The 19997-nt window shown below is 38.9% G+C and overlaps 1 protein-coding gene across 2 annotated transcripts in view; it reads left to right on the top strand.

Annotated features, from left to right (window-relative positions):
* Positions 1-19997, top strand: part of LRRC2 (leucine rich repeat containing 2) — a 1468862-nt gene that overhangs the window by 1174207 nt on the left and 274658 nt on the right. For both annotated transcript variants that reach the window (XM_044064216.1, XM_044064215.1), the window contains one exon: positions 3595-3740. In XM_044064216.1, the coding sequence (XP_043920151.1) occupies positions 3595-3740 (146 nt within the window). The remainder of the gene's footprint in view (positions 1-3594; positions 3741-19997) is intronic.

A 19997-nucleotide genomic window follows, 5' to 3' on the forward strand; every position in this document is an offset into this window, starting at 1 on the left:
ACCTGCTCTGGAATACTAGCCCAGGCACAATGGTCTGCACTGCATAGATCTATCTATTTGCATCCATAATCTAAAGTTATACATTCATAAGCAGACTGTAGGGCTTAATGGATAATTTCCTGAGTTCCTTTATTGAATTTACACATAGGGCACCGGCACACAATACTGCTATGTGCTCCATAATGTGTCATTCATTTATCTCAAGCACACTGAGCACCAGCATATCACACAGTATTGCTGTGCTGTGTGGCCTAGTAAGCCCACAGAACACTACCCCATGCGACACAACAATGTTACACTACCATGTGTTTTTTGTCCCCCACAGTGTCTGGTTTGCTAACAATAAACAGGGCATGTTTCTGAATCAGACCAACATTTTCAGTGTCATCTTTTGTGTACACTATCTGGCTCATTTGTATGGTGCGCCCTAGTCTTAAAGGTCTCCTCTACTAGATCTATGTAGCGGTTGCCTTGTTTTAATAAACTGGATAATTATGTTCATGATTTAAATGCATGGAATCATTAGCTTTATGTGGAAAATGCCGTTTCATTTTTATACCTTTTAATACTGACCTACTATGCACCTCATCATGCTTCTTGCATAAGATAATCTTGAGAACTTCTGTGATGATGTGAGGTATTGCCTGGAGAAGTAGAGCAGTGGATGTGTCACATATGTCAGCACAACTAGTTGGAATTTTGTAAATATTTATATGTCATTTGTATATCAAATGGATTTGTACAGATTCTTGTGTTGAAAAATGCATTTGTAAAGCTGCTTGTGTTAAAAATGGACCAACAGTGTGTCCTGCTGGACATAAAAAGAAATGCACTTACATGTCATACTGTATTATAACTACTGACACTAATATTGTAACAGAGGATACTGGAAGAGAAGAGGTTAAGTTCAGCTCCAGCAAGCTTTGAAAAATAGTATGAAATTAAATTACGTAATTTAGGCCATAACAATTATATCTTACAGTTCTGATTGCAGGCAGAGACAAAATGTCTGTGCCAGAGAATGGTTTATTAGCTCCTGTAAGAAAAGTAGAAGTGGTTTATTATTTTATGACTTCCAGAAGCTGCAACAGATCTTAGCGAAGCTGTATGTTATTGACACATATGTGCAAGATTCTGGGTCATTTGCTAGGAAAAGGAGTGGTATGGGAACCAGAAGTCAGATGACCAGATGTATATGATGCAATTCTGTAATCTAGGGTAAAAAATATGTTTTAATACTAGATGAGACTAAAGTCTCTGGGCACTCTGTTTTGGAACCTGACATAGAAGGATCTCTCACCTACTTCATCTTGCCTTGCTCTAGCAAGTGACCAGGGAATAGTAATTTTTTAGATCAGTCAGGAAAATACAGTAATATTAGTTAAGTACTGTTTTTTTCTGTATCTGTGTGAATATATTCATATGTGTTATTTTTATATTTCCTGTGACTGAAACACTGGTCTGTATTGTAAATAGATATGTAGTATTTTCATATTCTGTTATTATTTATTAAATATGTTTAAATGTTTCATTGTGGCTGGTCCTTTATAGAGTATTTCCACTTTTGAGAGTACTCATATCTATCTGGTGACTCTGTGACCACTCCTGAAAGTCTTACTGCATTGGTCAAACACTATAATTTGTATTAATATTAATTTCACTCAGTATAATTGTGTACCTTTGTAACAGCCTTAGAATAGCTGGCTATGGAGTGTCTGGTGGCAGTGTAACTACCTTATAGTCTGGGCAGAAGGAGACATAGCTAGTAAATCTGTACCAGCCTTTCCCAAGTGTGTGTGTGTGTGTGCGTGTGTGTGTGTGTGTGTGTGTGTGTGTGTGTGTGTGTGTGTGTGTGCAAATCAAATCACCAAGTGTATGTGTCAGCTGCTTGGAGCAGGGACATGAAGCACTGGTTTCACAGAGAGAGTGGTGCAGGACTTGGCTTGGGTAATCAGCTGAGGACTCAACTCTACAGCTGTGCCAATGTGGATTCTCACTGGGGCCCTGGAGAGACACAGAGAGAGAGAGAGAGAGAGAGAGAGAGAGAGAAATCCAAACCCTGGACTGAGTGTGTTCTCTGTGTGCTCTTAAGGGAAATTGTGCTTGATACAGAGAGCTGCATCTGGGAAATACTGGGCATATTCATTTTTGTTCCATGTGAATGCCCCTGTCCAGTGTCAGTGGTGAGGATTCAGGCTCCTTGATTATTAGCCCAGAGAGGTGACATCACATCCTCCATATTCATTGAAATGAGCAGTGCACAGTGACGCTTTTTGTGCTCCATTCAGTTAAATGTTTGTACACTCAGCACCAGAAAACAGATACAGGATGAAGACTTGCCAAAGCAATTAAAGTGAATGCCTTTTACAAGAAATACAACCACTGAAAACAACTTCCAATAAATTCAAAAGTATTTTGTTTTTGGAGGGGGATTCCTATATTCATCTATGTTTTGTTTGTTTACATAAAATAATATATATATATATATATATATATATATATATATATATATATATATATATATACTCATACACATATGGTTCCCCTTCAAAACATCTAAAATCATAACATCGAAACCATAACATCTACAACTCACTACATCTAAAACCCATAACATTGAATTTCATAACATCTAGTGTCCATCACAAAATCGAACACTACAAATCACATGAAAATAACATATCATCCACATATAATGGCACTAAACTAACAAACACACTTTTTACTTCGTTTCTGCCCCCCACACACCCCCCGTAAATTAAAAATACCAACTCTGAGATTGCACTACAGTGGGAAAAAGTTAATTTCCTAACCCCACTGTATCACGATCACCATAAAGAATGTACACATAATGTCTATATCACTTACCTGTATGGCCTAAAAAACACATACAGAGTGGCAAAATAAACACTATATAAATAGTATAAATTCCTATACTATATAAATAATAACTATAGAAATAAAAATTACAACATCTCATAGTGATACCACAAGATTAACAGATTAAACTATAACAGTTACATGTTTGATGATACACTATTACATATTATACATTTTAGATGTTATGAAATTCGATGTTATGAGTTTTAGATGTTATGGATTTTAGATGTTATGGTCTCACTGTTTTGATTTTAGATGTTATAACTTTTAGATGTTTTGAAGGGGAACCATATATATATATATATATATATATATATATATATATATATATATATATATATAAAAATACATATTGGAAAATATAATAACTGTTAAGACAAAATTTCCATGATTCCTTATTGCTGTCATTTACCAACAGTAAAGCTAGAAGTCAAATGAGTTTGCAGAGAACTGCACATTTTCCATTTAATAATTAATATAAAATGCATGCTAGCTTGAGAGCACAGACTTTACATTTAATAAATAAAAGGACACTAAATCAAGTTCAGTATCTGCATAGCTAACTATACAGTAATCTCACACAGAGCAATACTGAAGTGCCTCTTTCTTTCTTTCTTTTTTAATATTTGCTAAAGCATGTTCAATTTGATTAAAATGTTTAACATTCTGCAAGGGAAAACTACAGTTACCCCTATCTGTATTGTCTCTTTTCAGCTGAGTAACCTGAAAAAAGTTGAATTCCTAGATATCTCTGGGAACAAGTTCTGTAGCATTCCAGTATGTGTTCTTCGAATGCCTCAACTGAAGTGGCTGGATGTAAGCAGCAACAGCCTTAAAGATTTGCCTGAAGATATTGACAGGTAAGTCAAAACTGACAGTGGAAGCAAGTAGAAAGGAAACCTCAGATGTAACATTTTAATGCCAGACAGGAAAAATGAAGACATTTGCTTTAAAGCCAGATACGTTATATTCTAGGAGGTCTGTTGTAGTGCAATATTGCAAAACAATGTCACCTTTGTAAAATGCCTCTAAATAATTTTGTGGGGTTTAGCATTATCATGTTTTTATAGATTACTTCAAAGTTAGGTTATATCCATTAAACAAAGTAATTCTTTATCCTTTCCTTAACATTTTATTCATTTCCATAAATTATGTGATACGCTGACAACCAAAACAGAAGAAAACTCTCTGGTCCCGTCAGCTAAAGCTGTCTACTTACTATTAAAAAGAGACATTTCATTATCTGATTGGCTCCAGTCTAATACAAAGTGCCAAGACAAGAATCTGTAAAGTGACTTAAAAGTTATTTTTATTTTGTAAGACCTATTTACATTGATTGAATGCTTTGTGTTTAGATGATTGTATTTTTCACAGCTTATATCAGCAAAGTCATGAAACTATACATTTGGCCCTCTTATTTCCAGTAATGTCACATCATTACCCTTTTCTATAACTCCATAGACTCAATCCTTGCTATAATATAGAGGATTATGATGGGGTCCCCAATCATAACCAGCTTATTATGTGTTTGAGACACAGATGCCAAGAAATTCACCTCAACACTGAAGAACACATAAAAAGGTAGTCATGGTTGTGACCCAATCAGAATTCTTTGCAGTGCACCGAGCTTTATCTGCTCCATATACTACTAGTTACAGACTTTCAAAGCTGTCAAACACTTAGTGAGAGCTATCAGAAAAACAGTGTAAGACATTCTGTTGTTACAAAAAATAAGGGGCACATTACCAGCAAAGACACCAAGCAGAAACAAATCTATTTTTTATTCTGCCTCTGTTTTTTGCTAGTCAGCACTGGCATGTTTATCTGCCTAGCATGATAGCTGATCTTAGCAACTGAAGTAGGGGGTGCTTAATAATTGTTAAGATTGGATCACGTATTATTGAAGCACTTAACAAATTTTTATGGATATCAGAGTATAATCACCGTGGTCCATGCACTGCAATAGTATAGTTAAATTGCAGAATATCTGCTATAGCAGAATATGAACCCCTGTTCTGTGAATTCCTATATTGCTGCCCAAATACAGTAGCATGGTGGCAAAAGGTAATGTAGGTCTGTCTGTCTTTCCCTGTCAAGGGCTGCCCGTGGTCAGTCAGTCTGTCATTCTCTGTCAAGGGCTGCCTGTGGTCATGTCATGCTTAGTTAATGATAAGCTTGTGCTTTAATAACCTTTCCAGTCAAAGGTTGGTAAATTGAAAAGATGTCTAAATTTTAATGACATCAGCCACTACAGTCTGAACACAAAAAGAAAATGAAAATATACTGCTTCTAGACAGAGAAAAAAATGTAGCTAAATGCTACCAATTGCAAAGGTGAAAGGAACAGCTAAATGTCATTTACAAGAATCAGACCTACAAGCTGATAGTGGTAGGAGCACTGAAAGGATAGACTAAAACAGTGACCTCAGTGACCTGTTGAAAAACATTGCACATGGTGAATACAATAGATAATATCCAAAGCAGAAGTCTCCATGGATACTTGGCAGTCAGTGGCTTGCTGTTGCCTGCATGTTGTTTTGCTTTTAGCTTTAGTGACATGCAATTGTTCTGTCACAAGTAATTATGGCCTCACACACCCATCTGTGAAACCTAGTTTTAAAATGTTAGAAAATAGCATTTATGCACAGTAGTTAAACTATATTAATCATACAATGCACTAGGGCACATGAAGTTGGTTTCTGCTATGTAACGACATCATCAGTCATGGGATTAAAATGTAATAGAATGAGAACAGTTGCACAAAGTTGATAGCAGATTCCTTCAAGTGGTAGTGATGCTAAAAGGCAGAACAGTGCTAGAAATAAGTATTTTCACATTAAAAGAGTATAACTTTTAATTGTAGGCATGCTACGGGCATTCATTGTACAAATGCAGACTATTTAGCTAATAGAAAAGCAACCTGCAAGAACATTTATAATTGTAGTCACATATCTCAGTCATACTTGTGGAAATCTGCTAAACTACATTCTTGGTCACTTACTTTAAGTGGTTCTTTTCCTATAATTTGATTCATTAAAACTTCAGGTGTTACAACATGCTATAAAGAGGATTATGGTTGAATTTTTTTGTGAAAAAATTATTTGCCAATATATTCACCTCAACAGCAAATCTCAAAAGATTATTTCTGACATCCATTTTGAGAACACATATCACCTGGTTATAACCTAATCATAATGTTTTGTAACACATGTAGATTTTAATAATACCCGTTAAAAAGCATTACAAATACTGCTTGTCAACTTGCTGTATGTTGCAGCTTTTAAATCTACTGATCGATTGGTGTTCCACATTCATCTGACAGCATGAAGGGTGTTACAGCTTTTGAAGTTGTTAGTTGTTTTACAGTGCATTTCCTGGTGGTTGTCTATATGATAGCACATTTGCATGTAAGAATATTGCTATAATAATCTTATTATTAACTGTCTTATGTATGAACCTTTCAAGTAAAAGGTATACATTTCTATTTCTGGAGCACACTCAGAGTGTTCCATGTATTATATTTTTGGTCAGACAAATAAATTTGTTAGATCATAAAGGATCTGTGTAGTTTGTGCTGTCAGATGAGGCAGAAAATCAGCCATTAACTCTTGTTCCCTTCATGCCCAGCACATCTGTCAATCCATTTATTCATTTGTTAAACTGCTTGCCATAGTAAGGCTTGCAGTGTTAATAAGATAAGAGCAGGCCAGGCTTATTCATTTCAAACAATAATTCTCAGCAGGTTTCCCAGTTTTTCCCAAAGAAGCAAGATATAGAATCTGTCCAATGTATTCTGTCCACCCTGGAGCCATTTCACAGGCTGCCAAACTGCCCACGCTGCTCTTCAGACTGAGCCCAGCAGTCTTGCAAAGCAACTAATTTCTACTGCTTGCTTCATTCTTTCAGTCAGAAGCTGAATTCCATGAAAAAGACTGAACAGTATATTCAGAGGTTTATCTTTGATCTCAAGCATTACTTCAGTACTTCAGTCCAGTACCACACTTTTTCTTGGGGGGGGATTCCTGCTGTCTGCCAAACTTTAAACCCTCTCTCAGTCCTATGGTCCATTAATTCTCCATAAACAAATCGAAAGGGGTTGTCATTAAGCATCCATCTGAGTGGTTAGGTTTTCACTTTTTTTCATCCTAATCCCACTGTGCATACTCAGTAGCTTGCCCTGGGATGAGTGTGCAGTAGTCATCATCAACAGCTTATCAACCATTTCTCTATTCCTGTGGGGTTTCTTGTCTCCACCCGGGTTTCAGCCATGAGAATATGTGCCACATACATGTGGGTATACACACAACCCCTTTCCCCAAGGGAAGAAGCAAGATGACAAAGCACCAACACTCGTATCCTCCCCATCAGTTCCATCAAACACCTAAACCACTTATCAAATTAGGTTGTCTGGGTCATCATCAGAACTTTAGTGCTCTACATAAGTGGACTGGCCACAATCCAGTACAACACCTGCAGTGCTACTACCACTGTACCTGTCTATCAGGCAGTCTCCTAGCCCCTCTGCCATTCCTCCAGATGAGATAGTTCCTCCCCCTGTGTTACACAGAGCAAGCCACTGTTTTCTTGCAGGTAACTCTGACTTTTGTTTCAGAGATGCTGATTTTCATTCTAGTAACCCACCCCTCAGCAAAAAACTTCTCCACTGCATGCAAGACATAACACTTGAGGCCAAAATCAGAAACATAATCTGCAAAGAGGCAACTCACATGTACTCAAACAGTATGTTGTCAATATCTCAGCTATATATTGCTATCTTGTACAACATTAACTGGAGTGAGACAAGAAACGCACTTGGAGGACTTATGGCCTCAATGTAAATACATATCATTTAATGCAGCAGTTGTACAGTGCGCCCTGGGAAATAATAGCACCCCTACACCTACCACATAAAATACCCTCCTCAAAATAAATACCATCATTAAGGACTTAAGCACATTCATGGACAATGAACAATCATCTGACCACTTTTGCTCAGCTATTGTTAGAAGATCATTCTATTTGACTCATCTAGTTACTAAAGGCATTTCCTCCAACTACAAGGAAGCTGTTGTCCCCCTCCACTCATCCCACACCATCTCCTTTTATGTGAGCCTGTTCAAATCCATCAATCACCTAGAAAGACCACACTGTTTCCCAACAAAGAAAATATTAGATATGAGCTCAATAAGTCTATCAAATTGACAGCCTTGTCACTATACTCTATCGGCTATTGTGCTGCACCCTCTCCTTGGCCTATAGAGATGTGAGGGGCATAGTCCGGCTTATTCACTTACATCTCTAAAAAACTGGAAATACCAATACCCACACTAAGGGCATAAACCTATATCACAGTATAAACAGAAAATGTCTAAATTATAAAGAGCTCTCTCAAAGAATTCCTTACCTATGGAACAAGCTCTCTCTATACATCAAACAAAACTGATCCCTAGCATTCTTTAGAAGTGAGTTTGAGTGGGTGGGGATCAGTAAATTCAACCCTGAGATGTGTAATTTATTATAGTCAGAGAAAACAAACAATGGGATTTACTTCAGCTAGGCTGTTGCTCATCCAATGGGCCAAATGTTTAGTAATAACTTACGAATCTATGATATTAAGAATCCAGCCACAGCTTTATTTCCACAAATATAGGACCTGAAATGCATAATGCATGCATGTACAACAGGCACTGGGGTTAAGTACTGTTGTTACACCTCCCACAAAGCAGTCTAGGATACACAGCCATACATTTTTTCCAGGTTCACAGAACAAAAGTAAACAACACTGTAAATTCTCAAACTGCCATGTGCGCGCGTGTGTGTGTGTGTGTGTGTGTGTGTGTGTGTGTGTGTGTGTGTGTGTGTGTGTGTGTATCTGAAATCATTGACTGGTGCCTGTTCATTCACAGCCACACCTTTGGACATTTTGCACTTGACTAAAGTGACACCATCAAAGGTAATTATGCTTTTCTTGTTTTACTACAGTTAGAAATATGCAGATATTATAACATTATTAGAGCATTACATATGGGCTCACCAGGTAGACTGTGTGGGATTTCTCAAGAAGCATGATGGCTTCCATAGGGTACCCCCACTGTAAGCATGTACTGAATCATTCTTCTAAAGTGTATTAATATAATCACACTACTCATATTTGTTTTCCCTATTACACATCGTATAAACCAGTCTTATAAATCCAGTCTTTGTTGTCTTTCATCAACATTGCATTACATAGTACATACAGACACTACATTTCCTACCTGACAGCCTCAGTTTATATACCATGACAAAACATGGATTCTGTCATCTCATTTTAATTAAAATTTGGAGGTTCAGTACCAGCATGTTCCTACCAAATCTGAACAAACACATATCATTATGGAACTGCTGCTCAGCATTTCATGACAGAGTAAGGCAGACCATTTATTTATTTATTTGACATTTGTTAACTGGGTTAGTCCATCTGAGCAAAAGACCTTTTTCAGTGGAGGCCTGGGGAGAAAAGCTCCACAGTACAAGTAAGCAAGAAAATTTACAAAATTGAAGATGAATACAGTGAAAATTTACAATAAAATAATTAAACAAATGTAGATAAAGTTCCATAGCACAATATAGTAAGAAGCATTATAACATTGAAGAAAAAACATAGCAAAGAAATATACAATAAAAAATGTCAATGAATTTACATACATAACACATTGGGTTATCTTCAGAGGGTAATTGTACAATACAGAGCGGTTAAGTGAGTTATGGTAGTAGGGAAGGGAGGAACAGAGAGGATAGTGATAGAGGAAGGGGTGGGTTCATGTGGGATGATTACAGAGGCAAATCCATGTGCTATTAAGGTACCTTTTGAGAGTTTCCTTGAATTTGTGGATATAGGAAATGTTTCTAAGGTTCATGGGGAGCTTGTTCCATGCAAGAGCAGGGAAGTAGCTGTAGAGATTCTGTCCAATAGATGTTTTAGGTTTGTGAATTTGTAAGAGACGTTGGTCAGACTTTTGAGGGATTGAGGGGGCTTCTAGAGAGAGAGACAAGTGAGGAAATGCTAGGGTAAGAGGAGGGCTTCCATTTTCCCCTAATATTTAAGGCCAAATAAGCATAATCTCATAATTCAAGAATTTTATTAATTTTATTTACAGCAAGGGAAATTATTTTGAGTGGTAACCATTTGAAATGTTGGGAAACGCTAGAGTGAGTCCTTAAACACAGAGACTGAATGGCCTTAAAAATGAACTTGCATACATTGTCTAAGATCTACATTTCTCAAAATATTCCCTTTTCTCCTAGGTGTGACAATCTATGAGTTAGTATATATATATATATATATATATATATATATATATATATATATATATATATATATATATATATATATATATATAAACTTTTGAGGGGTGTGGAGGACTTTCTCACAAACACATCAAGCGGTGCAGGGGGGGGGGTTTACACGCCTGCAAAAAATAAGTTTAAAGGAGAAGAGCGATCTCCAAGATTAGATTTTCTCTGGAATGTCCTGTCTTTTTTTTCATATTGTCGTCACTCTGCATTTTGAGTGCCAACATTTCAGCAGGGAGCCATTTTCACTATTTATGCATTGAATTTGAGCCACTTCCCACAGATCATACTGTAGCCCTTAAATTAACCACCTCTGAATTTATATAGGCAAAGCATGTGGCTAACAACCAAGCAAAGTGGCCATGCAATATGATTTGTTAGTCTTACAGTTCAACTGAAGCATAACATTTCCTTCCTTATATGCAATGTGTTTAGGAATTAATCCAGATCAACATATTGCCATAAATATGTTTAAGCTGTTGGTTATGGACAACACCATACTGTAAACAAACTGATAACTACAGAAATTTAGTCAGCATTACAAACATTCTAATAATAGTTCTAGCAATATGATTATCATGCTATCCTTTCTTAACAAAGTGCTTTTTTCTGAGCATCACTCAAACATGTGTTCCTCAAAGTATATCTGCAGCTGTCTAAAATGGTAACCATTTGAAATTTGTTGGGACCCACTTTGGTGAGTCCCAATATATGGAGACCTAATGGCTGATAAAACAGACTTGCATATACTATGTCCAAGATGGCCATTTCTCAGAATATTCCCTTTTATAGGTTAATAGATGTATACTAGAGTAATAACCACTAGGGCCCTTATAAGCATAACTGTGCAACCCAAATGTGACCCACAAATCTGATTTATATAGGCAGTGATTTACTGACTTCCTCTGTCCATCAGAGACATAGGTGCCAGACCACGAGTGTATTTCTGATTATCCATCCATTGGTCCAAGTTGCATTTAATAGGGATAGGGAGAAACACTGCTTCACATGGATGGGGAGCCTGTTCCAAAGAATGGGAATTCTCCGATAAACATATCTGCTTCTTCAACATGTCCTATTTATGTCACAAGCAAAATTTAGGTATTTCTAGTCTAGTAGTTTTTATGCTCTTTGTTTCGTAGATGTACAAAAAGTTCAGCAAAACAGGATGCCTTGCATGCCAGGCAAAGATTACCTCTCAGAACTTTGTATAATACTGAGTAAGGAGACAGGGCTTTGAGTTGATCAGCATAACACACTGTGTTTACTCCCTGGATTCATTTTGTGAGGAACCTTTGTGGACATTCCAGTTGCTGTATGTGTCTGGTCTGGTACATACTAAAGGGGCATTATACTCTATGATGGGTCTGATAAGGGCCAAGTGCAGTGGTATGATGATCTCTCTGCATCTAGATGCCATCCCCTTGCTTATAAGCTGAGCAACATAGAAGGATTTTCTTACTGCCTTGGACACGTTGATAAAAGGCTAGGTTACTATCTACATGTGTTCCCAGATCCCTGACTAATGAATCAACATTTAAGGGTGTTTTATTGATGACATAGTTTTGCGAGGTGGTAGACTTCCCAGAATGTTCTATAATGCACTACATGGTATTTAGTTTTAAGCCATGGCTTTGACACCAAGCATCTGTCTGTGTTAGACCTTCCTGAAGACTGTTCTTATCTTAGGGAAGATTCGGTGACTGCTTCCAGTCCCAGGTTGCAATCATCTGCGGATTTGGTTAGCCAGAGGCCTTTGACATTGGCTTTGACATCCAAAAAGTAGATGCCTAGCAAAGATCCCTGGAGGACTCCACTGGTGACTGGCCTCTTTGTGGAGGTGGCTTCACTGATTCTAACCCCCTGAGTCCTATCAGTGAGCCATTTAACTATCCAGTGTGTTATAAAGGGGTTTATACCTAGTTCTGTAAGTTTGTTGACAATGCCTGACTGGAGTATTGTATGAAATACTTTAGCCAGATCGAGGTAGGCAGTTTCCACAGTTTCCCCTCACCCATTGCCTTAGTGATTTTTCAAAGAAGTTCACCAAATTCAGTAAGCATGATCTTTCTTTGACAAGGCCAAACTGGGATGAGTCCAGTGTCTGGAGGTCTCCTATGTCCTTGTTGATAATTTCCATGATAATTATTTCCATGGCTTTGCAAATAAGACTAGTTAGACTAATGGGTCTGTAATTTCCAGGATCTGTTGAAGGTCCTCACTTATGAACAGGGATGACTGTTGCAGTCCTCCATTCACATGGCACAAAGCCTGTTTTATAACTATAATTAAATAATGACTCCAGGTGTCCTGATAAGTCATATTTTAGACTGTTCAAGAGGCAACCTGGGATGTTATCAGGGCCCACTGAGGTAGTGTTCTTGGATTTAGTGATTGCAACTAGTACATGCTCCCTAGTTATAGTTGAAGGGGTTATGTTTGAGGATATTTTTGAGAAAATGGTTAGGGGATGAGGGTGATAAAGTTAGAACTGAATTTGTCTGCTAACAGGTTCACTATTTTGACAGGCTTTGTGAATTTGGCATCATAACCACCAGTTCAGCACATTCATGTGTGCTGTCCTTGTGATTTCTGACACAGCTGAAGTAGGCCTTATGGTTATCTTTCACCACGAGGCTACGTTAACCTCAACGTTGGCTTTGCTTGACCTAATTAGCCCTCTTAAGTGTATATTTAATTTGATGAGAGACAGAGAGAGTTTTTATCTTTATGGAAAATATCTGTTCTGATTTTTGCCATATTCTTTTTCCTTTTGTTGTAGATCCTGTTTAATTCGGAATGCCACAAGGGTTGTTTGTTTCTGGGATTAGTCTTGGGCTTACTTCTGGTAGGTACAGCACTACAGAGTTTCTGAGAGCAATTCAGCATAGGCTGTGTTCTCAGGGTTTGGTGGGGCATTGAATTTTTACAAACCATCACTTAATAAAATGTAATTTGCTTTGGAATAATTCCTAACTGTTACAGGTTTTAACGGGATTACAGAGTTGACTTTGACTTCAAAGGAGGCAGTTTATGGCTGGTCCTTACCAGGAAGTACAAGATACTGAGGAGGTGCAGCCTTCACCCATATTTGTGAGCATGAGAGTCCATTATGTTGGAACCTCTAGTGGTCACATTCACCAGTTGGTCAAGGGTGTTTGTATTTACTCAGTCTAGGAATCCCTATGCCTGCAGCTTTGAGGCTGTGTAGGTTTCCCATTCTATAGAGGAGCAATTAAAGTCTCTCATGAGTAGGGTACTTGATTGGATGGTAAGTGCCTCCAGTAGGTCCAAGTATGCATTGTGAGCTTCTTTGGGACATGGAGGGTGACCTATAGCTGGCTAGGATGTAGTACAGAATTTTGTCTATGGTGATTCGCATGTGGGGGAACTCCACAATGTCACCCTGTTTGACCACCCTAGAGATATGCTCATTGTGACGACCCACCACTGCCAACCAGTAATCAAGAAGCTGTAATCCTCACCACTGGCACCTGTGAGAGGATGTTCACTGGGAGGATAATAAGTAGACGCACAGTATTTCCCGATGCAGCTCTCTGCATCAAGTGCAATTTCCCATAACAGTACACAGAGACCACAGTCAGTCTGTGGCTGGTTTCTCCCTCTTCCTTGAAATCCCCAATAAGACTCCCCTCTAGCACAGCTATAGAGCTAAGATCTCAGCTGAGTGACTTTGTGTCCCTTTCCAAGTAGTTGACACATGCACTCTTTGAGGTGTGATTTACACACACACACACACACACACACACACACACACACACACACACACACACACACACACACACACATACACACACACACACACACACACACACACACACACACACACACACACACACACACACACACACCTGGAAAGGCTGGCACAGGTTTACTAGCTATGCTCTCTCCTGTCCAGACTATAAGATAGTTACCACTTCCACCAGTCACTCCTTATCAGCTTCTTTAGGCCCTTAACAAAGGGTGTTTAACTTTACTGTGTAATATTAATACCAGTACAAATAGTAGTTTGACCAAGAGCAAGGCTATTACAACTGGCCCACACAGTGTCACCAAATAAATATGCAAGTACTCGCAAAACTTAAAAATCTCTACACAGATCAGCCACAATGAAAGATTTAAATATATTTTATAATAAATAATAAAAGAACAAGGCAATACTAAATATATATCCACAGTGACATAAGAGTTCAAAACCACAGGAAATATTTAAAATAACATTGCAGTACAGACTCGCACAAATAAAGAACAACACAATCTAAACTAAGCTTCACTATATTCCTGCCTGTATCTAAGAGAGTTACTATACCCTAATAGCTTACTTAGATCAAGGCAGATGATGTGATGAATGGTTCTTGTTGTCAGGTCCAAGACAAAATGCAGAATGCTTTGTCTCTCTCAGAGACTTCTCAAAATAATATTTAAAATATTACTGCTGGGATAGCTTGCAGAATGACATAATTTCTGGTCATCTGGTTCTAGTTCCCAGGCAAAACCCCCATTCCTGGCAGTTGGTAGCATTTAGCATCTGCCTGTAAAAATACACAGACAAGGGATTTTGTTCAGTTCTTTGGCATTCCTTCATGCTTCCAAAGTAGGAATTACTTCACCCCAAAGACACTACAGAAAGCTTCCTAGTACAGCCTTTGTATCTCAAGCTGCACTGAAACCTGAAAGATAGCCTCTTTATGGTCTAGCCTATAAAGTGATTTAATTTCAAATATTTTTCTAAAGTTTGCTGGATTGAGGTTAACCCTCCGGTTTCCTCTATAATAGCACATGTACCTTTCTGTATAGGTGCCGGAACCATAGAGCCAGGGGGAGGGGGAGCCCCCCCCCCCACATTTACAGCTGCAAGACCTGTTGGAAAAAAATTAATGAAGTGGAGTTTTACGCCAATATGGATTCACACATGGAAGTTAAACTAACTAAACTAGCTTAGGTTGTCGAATCCAAAATCATTGGCACCTAAGCGTCAAAAGCTAAAAATAGCGAACGGCCAAATCATCTAATTCTTTCCTAGGGAAAGAACTCACTTGGCTGTCCACAAACAAAATAAAGAAACACACCCAAACATAGTGGTGGGATTCACCCCCCCCCTAACTAAATACACCAACTCCGAGATTGCTCTACCTTGGGGAAAGGGCAAATCCCAGAGAACAGCCACGCAAATTCTTTCCCAAGGAAAGAATCCGATGATGTGGTCATTCGCTATTTTAAGCGTTCGACGCTTAGGTGTCGATGAATACGCATTCAACAACCTAAGCTGTTGACAAATCAATAGGGAACCCTCGTTCTCTTATTGCTCTGTGTTACAGGAGTTATGCTGCTGCTGTTCTGTTAGTGCTGCCAGAGCCAAAGTCATGCCAGTAAGGTGAGTTTTGTTCTTTTATTTGCAGTAGTTATGCTGCTCCCGTGTGTGTGTGTGTGTGTGTGTGTGTGTGTGTGTGTGTGTGTGTGTGTGTGTGTATATAAAATGCACCAGTTAGGTATACCTGGTGGTTAGTGTTACTCAGGCTCAAACAAGAGCCTGAATTCTCTACCCATACCAACACTTGTGATTCAGGGAGTTTAGTCCATAGCTCTCAACTGTCCAGATTTTCACAGAATATTGGTTTTCTAGCAAAACAGTGAGAATTGAATTCACTAAATAATGATAGCTCTTTAACTTTCAGTCTTCCTATCTTTCGGGAAGCACATGGTAACAGAAAACACTTTATTTTAGCAAGTTTGTAAGATTATACAAGCAATTCTTAAAATGTGTTCCTGGTTTTGGGCCTTTGCCCCCCCCCCCCCCAAATAAATGTTGGCTTTTTCCAGTTTTCTTGTGCTGCGAAGTTGAAAGATTTAGTTGTGTGTCAACTGGATTTTACAAGGAGCTGAGAGCTTCAGGGAAAGAGATGTTTAGTGCTACTTATGGTCAGCTGCTTGCATTGTTAGTAGCACAACAGGTGGTATACTTGCATTTGATACAGAAGGTTGTGGGTTCTACTCCTACAATATGCTGATGGATCACTAATACTATACTGTGTTGTACTTTAAAGGGAGTGGATGCTGCAGTCCTATGAATGTTCTCCTTTGGAGGAGTTACCTGGTAGCTATGTTTCTGTTATCAGTTTGCCATCCATTCTCCATTACAAAATTACTAGCTTATCATTTTTTAATGTAGCATAGGCAATTTTTTCTTCAAGGGCAACAGGCACTTTACTTGTAGATGAAACAATGAAATATAAAGTTGTTTGCTAGCAGCAACCTCTTCACTACTTACAGATCCCTTCAATGTGGAATTATTTAGATGACTTACTTCTGCAGAGATTTTGCATATTTACTGATATTGGTAGATTGTAATGACAGAAGTTTGAGTAGCCGTTTATGGTTGATATTTTCTGAAATGGGTTGTTTTGTCATTATTGGTTTATACATTTTGTTTCATTGCTTACTAGAAGACTGTTCCAAACTACAAATTTAAAACACATTCTAACAAGTGGTGCTGTATTATATAAGGAATATAATTTAATACAATCAGGTTAATACAATCAGGAAGGCAAATCAAAGAATGCATACATGTATGCTTACTCAGAGGATGCAGGAGATCAAAATAGGGGAAGAGACCAGTCACCAATGGAGTCCCTCAGGGTTCAGTACTGAGATTTTTTTCTTTTTTGCATATACATCTCAGAAGTAGAAGGAAATACCAAAGTGCATTGACTGATTAAGTTTGAGATGACTGCAAGCTAGGAGCAGTTATTAAATCCTCAAATAAGTTAGTCATCATGCAGGAAGATTTGTCCCAAACAATAACTGGTGCCAGAATCATAAATTGAAACTAAACTCCAAGAAATACATTATCATATCCTTTGGGAAGTCATCTACTCCAGGAAACTGCCAAACTGACAATGCCCCCTGGTAAGTGACCAAGTTGTTTGGTATGTGGGAACATTTATGTACAGTGACCTAACTTTTGACCAACATGTGCCCAGAATCATAAGAAAGTCTTTCTATATTGCACAGCTTATAAACAAATTGATTTTGACTAGATCTAGAGATGTTATTGTCCCCCTTTACAAAGCTTTCATTAGGTAAATCATTTTGTATAATGTCCACTTTGGCATGTATCTGTCCAGAGCCATGCAACAATTGGAATACCCATAGAGATACCTTACTAAAAGGATACAAGTCCTAAACAATAGGCCTTGCATGGACAACTTCAAAGATTTACCACTATACTCAGTATCCTACAGTGTTTAGAGGTGACATGTCTGGCGTACAAGGCATCCTCCAACCTAATACAGATGGATCTACTGAACATCAGCAAGTTGAATAGCATCAGAAATACTCAGTCCAAGTATCTAAACTGAATGTTGTGGAGAGATGGATATATATATCACAGAGGCTACCGCTGTTCCAGAACAGACTATCCATTCAAGTAAAACAAAGCTCATCTTCTTCTTCTTTCAGCTGCTCCCATTAGGGGTCGCCACAGCAGATCAACTGTTTCCATTTCTTCCTGTCCTCTGCATCTTGCTCTGTCACACCAACCACCTGCATGTCCTCTCTCACCACATCCATAAACCTTATCTTAGGCCTCCCTCTTTTCCTATTACCTGGCAGCTTCATCCTTAGCATCTTTTTCCCAATATACTCTGCATCCCTCCTCAGCACATGTCCAAACTAACGTATTCTTGCCTCTCTGGCTTTGTCTCCAAACCTTCCAACCTGGGCTGACCCTCTAATATACTTATTCCTAATCCTGTCCATCCTCGTCACACCCAGTGCAAATCTTAACATCTTCATGTCTGCCATGTCAAGCTCTGACTCCTGCCTTTTTGTCAATGTCACTGTCTCCAATCCATTTAACATAGCTGGTCTCACTACTTTCTTGTAGACCTTCCCTTTCACTCTTACTGGTACTCGTCTGTCACAAATCACTCCTGACACTCTTCTCCACCCACTCCATCCTGCCTGTACTCTCTTCTTCTCCTCTCTTCCACACTCACCATTACTCTGAACTGTTGATCCCAAGTACTTAAACTCATCCACCTTTGCCACCTCTACTCCCTGCATCCTCACCATTCCTCTACCCTCCCTCTCATTCATGCACATATATTCTGTCTTAGTCCTGCTGACCTTCATTCCTCTTCTCTCTAGAGAATATCTCCACCTCTCCAGGGTCTCCTCCACCTGTTCCCTACTCTCACTACAGATCACAATGTCATCTGCAAACATCATAGTCCACGGGGACTCCTGTCTGATCTCGTCTGTCAACCTGTCCATCACCATTGCAAATAAGAAAGGGCTCAGAGCTGATCCTTGATGTAATCCCACCTCCACCTTAAATGCATCCGTCACTCCCACCGCAGACCTCACTGCTGTCACACTACCCTCAAACATATCCTGTACCACTCTTACATACTTCTCTGACACTCCCGACTTCCTCATACAATACCACAACTCCTCTCTAGGCACCCTGTCATACGCTTTCTCTAAATCCACAAAGACACAATGCAACTCCTTCTGACCTTCTCTGTACTTCTCCATCAACACTCTCAGAGCAAACATTGCATCTGTAGTGCTCTTTCCTGGCATGAAACCATACTGCTGATCACTAATCATCACCTCCCTTCTTAACTTAACTTCCACTACTCTTTCCCATAACTTCATGCTGTGACTGATCAGTTTAATTCCTCTTTAGTTACTACAGCTCTGCACATCACCCTTATTCTTAAAAATCGGTACCAAAACACTTTTTCTCCATTCCTCAGGCATCCTACCACTTTCCAAGATTTCATTAAACAATCTAGTTAAAAACTCCACTGCCATTTCACCTAAACACCTCCATGCTTCCACAGGTATGTCATCTGGACCAACAGCCTTTCCGTTCTTCATCCTCTTCATAGCTATCCTTACTTCCTCCTTGCTAATCCACTGCACTTCATGATTCACTATCTGCACATCATCCAACCTTCTCTCCCTCTCATTCTCTTCATTCATCATCCCCTCAACGTACTCTTTCCATCTGCTCAACACACTCTCCTCACTTGTGAGTACATTTCCCTCATTATCCTTTATCACCCTTACCTGCTGCACATCTTTACTAGCTCGGTCCCTCTGTCTAGCCAATCTGTACAGGTCCTTTTCTCCCTCCTTAGTGTCCAACCTTTTATACAACTCTTCATATGCCTTATCCTTACCTTTCGCCACCTCTCTCTTTGCCATGCACCTCATCTCCTTATACTCTTGTCTACTTTCTTCATCTCTTTGACAATCCCACTTCTTCGCCAACCTCTTTCTCTGTATACTCTCCTGTACTTCTTCATTCCACCACGAGTTCTCCTTGTCCTCCTTCCTCTTTTCAGATGTCACACCAAGCACCTTTCTAGTCATCTCTCTTACTAGCTCTGCTGTAGTTACCCAGCTATTCAGTAACTCTTCACTGCCACCCAGTGCCTGTCTTAACTCTTGCCTGAACATCACCTGACAATTACCATTTTTCAATTTCCACCATTTGATCCTTGGTGCTGCCCTCACACTCATCCTCCTCTTCTTGATCACCAATGTCATTCTACAAACCACCATCCTATGCTGCCTAACTACACTTTCTCCTGCCACCACTTTACAGTCTCCAATCTCCTTCAGACTGGCACTTCTACATAAGATATAATCCACCTGTGTGCATCTTCCGCCACTCTTGTATGTCACCCTATGCTCCTCCCTCTTGTTAAAATATGTATTCATCACAGCCATGTCCATCCTTTTCGTAAA

The sequence above is a fragment of the Protopterus annectens genome, chromosome 2.part2 (genome assembly GCF_019279795.1).
Source record: "Protopterus annectens isolate FY-2018-M chromosome 2.part2, PAN1.0, whole genome shotgun sequence".
Classification (NCBI taxonomy): Eukaryota; Metazoa; Chordata; order Ceratodontiformes; family Protopteridae; genus Protopterus; species Protopterus annectens.